This window comes from Triticum urartu, chromosome 4A (genome assembly GCF_056163025.1).
Source record: "Triticum urartu cultivar PI428250 chromosome 4A, HENAU_Tu73, whole genome shotgun sequence".
Lineage (NCBI taxonomy): Eukaryota > Viridiplantae > Streptophyta > Magnoliopsida > Poales > Poaceae > Triticum > Triticum urartu.
Window position 1 is genome coordinate 34,298,919 of NC_141876.1, and position 2,707 is coordinate 34,301,625.

The following is a 2,707-nucleotide window of genomic DNA, read 5'->3' on the forward strand; positions in this document are numbered from 1 at the left end:
AACTGCAGAGTTTGTGACTCGCTGGGGCGTAGTTGGATTGCACACACTAGATTCCCTAACGTATTTGGTCAGCTGCTGGATTTCAATTCACAACTGGTTTTAAGATTCTGCCTCTTAAGCACTTTGATGGTATTATTGGCATGGGTTGGTTGTTAGCCCGAGGAATGATGAGTGTCAATTGTCATCAAAAGTGGCTGCCATTTGATTACAAGGGCGGTTTTGTGTTTGCAAGGTGAGCCACCGGCTAAGTTTTCTTATACTACTATGGAGTTGTAATTTTTTGGCAATGCCTAATGGTTGACGGTGAATACGAGTTTGTTTTCGTCACTCCTACTGGCCAACCACCTCATAGGGCTTGCAAAACATAATTCCTTTAATTGAGGGTGCTAAACCAATCGATATCCACCCCTATAGATATTCATCAGAGTTGAAGTCTGAAATTGAAGTGCGGGTGGGTGAGATGCGCAAATCTGTAGTGATAGTCCATAGTTCCAATCCCTTTGCCTCACATATCATGGTGCGCTAGGACGTGACATGCCGTCTATGTGTTGATTACATATATTTGAACTTATTGACTCTCAGGTCCAAATTTTCCTTGCCTGTTATCGATGAACTCCTGGATGAATTGGTAGGTACTCCTAGTTTTCAAAGCTTCGTGAGCAGGTTACCATCGGATTCGGTTGGCCATAGGCGAAGAGTACAAAACCGTGTTTCATTCTCACAAAATTGCCACTACGAGTTCAATGTCCTGGCATTCGGTTAACTGGCGCTCCAACAACCTTCCAAACAGTTATTTGGAGATGTGCGCATGCAATTTTTTTGATTTTTTTAGCATTTAAAAATGTGTTTTTTTAAGTGGGTACATACCTAACAAGGATTCATCCATGTATTTTTCCATATAGTTTGCCCAATCTCCTGGTTCCGACTGCGCCGTTTGACAATCCTAAATTAAAAATGTATGGACGATAAATTCAACATTGCGTACGCAAGCTATGCAACAACAAATCGACACCATCAGTTTCGTATGAGTGAAATATAAGCACCCTATAAAGTTCAGAATGACCATACCGCAGCTTATATACAATACAACAATATAAAGTTCTGGCAACAAGATCTGCACTAGTCGCATGCATGCATGCATGCATGTCTACTCGCGTGCACGTGATACATTCTTTTTCATGCCACACATGACCCTCAGATTTTCTATAAAACGAACAGCCTCCATATAACCAGTTATTTTTTTCCGTGAAAAAAAAGGTGAATTAAAACAAAAACACTCCGAAAAGAAATAAAAAAGGAAAGAAGCAATTTATTGCCCAACCTGGCGTGGCGTCCGACGTCACCGATCCGCGCCTCCCCCGTCCCAGCCAATCGCAGCGCGCCTCGCGCCCCAACCCTATGCTATAAAACCCGAGGCGCCGCCCCGGGTTCTCCTCCCACCCCACCAAATCCCCAGTCCAGTCCCCACCTCTCGAGGGTTTAGAAGCTTCCGGACCTCCCCCCAAAGGCGAATCGGCGATGAGTTCCACCGGAGCGGGCGTCGCCGGCCGCGGCAAGGCGAAGGCGACCAAGTCGGTGTCGCGGTCGTCCAAGGCCGGGCTCCAGTTCCCCGTCGGCCGCATCGCCCGCTACCTCAAGGCCGGCAAGTACGCCGAGCGCGTCGGCGCCGGCGCCCCCGTCTACCTCTCCGCCGTCCTCGAGTACCTCGCCGCCGAGGTAACCCGTCTTCGTCGATTCCCCTTCTCCTTTTGTCTCCGTCGATCGGCGCCCGTCCGATCTCGTGCGCCCGATCGTTCGTCGTCCGCGATTCGAATCGGATTGGGGTTTGATTTGGTCGTTTCTGTTGTCGCCGGATACGTGCGCAGGTGCTGGAGCTGGCGGGCAACGCGGCGCGGGACAACAAGAAGACCCGGATCGTGCCGCGGCACATCCAGCTGGCGGTGCGCAACGACGAGGAGCTGAGCAAGCTGCTGGGCTCGGTGACGATCGCCAACGGCGGCGTGATGCCCAACATCAACCAGGTGCTGCTGCCCAAGAAGGCCGGGCCCAAGGGGGATCTGGGCTCGGCTTCCCAGGAGTTCTGAGCGCGCGCGACTTGAGGCGAAGGAGGAGATGCCGTCCTGTCATGTGATTTGTCTGCCTGACGACGATGTTCATCTGAAGTTGTGGGTTGGGGTGTTTTGGGAGTCTGAAACTCGCGATGGAAAAAACCTTGTGTCTTCTGGGCTCTGGCTCGCGGTTGAATGAATGAGTCGATCGATCAGTAGAAGAGGAGAGGAAATATATACTCCTATGTGGTTTCTTATATGCGAACATATGTTGCTCAGTTGTCTTTTAAGATTGATTTGGTTCGGTTGTTTGAATGATTGAATGAATTCCCTGTGAAATTTTAGTTACAAGAATCTGAGTCTTCGTCTGAAAGAAATGATCATCTCGCCGTGGAAATAAAACCGCTCCTCTTAGTCCTGTGGAAATAAGACAGCATCAAACGCTGTTCCTCTTTCAGAAATCAGCCAACATAACTCTTAAGTCGCAAAAGGTGATATAATAAGTATCATCTGATTAACAAAAGAAATGCAGACAAAATGCTATTCATGTATATATATAGCTGTGGCTGCAATTGCAGTGTCTGAATTAGTACCCCCTGAATCCTGGTTACTGCTTAGTCAGCTTGCTTGCTTGTTGCTTTTTGATTGATGATTCAGTT

General features: G+C 48.4%; 1 protein-coding gene across 1 annotated transcript; it reads left to right on the top strand.

Annotated features, from left to right (window-relative positions):
* The first annotated feature begins 1,442 nt into the window (after positions 1–1,442).
* On the top strand, positions 1,443–2,363 carry LOC125529765 (putative histone H2AXa). The gene is made up of 2 exons (XM_048694184.2): positions 1,443–1,716; positions 1,866–2,363. Exons 1-2 carry the CDS (start codon positions 1,519–1,521, stop codon positions 2,082–2,084), a joined length of 417 nt encoding a protein of 138 aa, XP_048550141.2. The 5' UTR covers positions 1,443–1,518; the 3' UTR covers positions 2,085–2,363.
* The last annotated feature ends 344 nt before the right edge of the window (positions 2,364–2,707 follow it).

Coding starts and splice junctions, on each gene's coding strand:
- LOC125529765 (XM_048694184.2), top strand. CDS start 1,519: ATGAGTTCCACCGGAGCGGGCGTCGCCGGCCGCGGCAAGGCGAAGGCG. Junction 1,717..1,865: donor TCGAGTACCTCGCCGCCGAG/GTAACCCGTCTT, acceptor ATACGTGCGCAG/GTGCTGGAGCTGGCGGGCAA.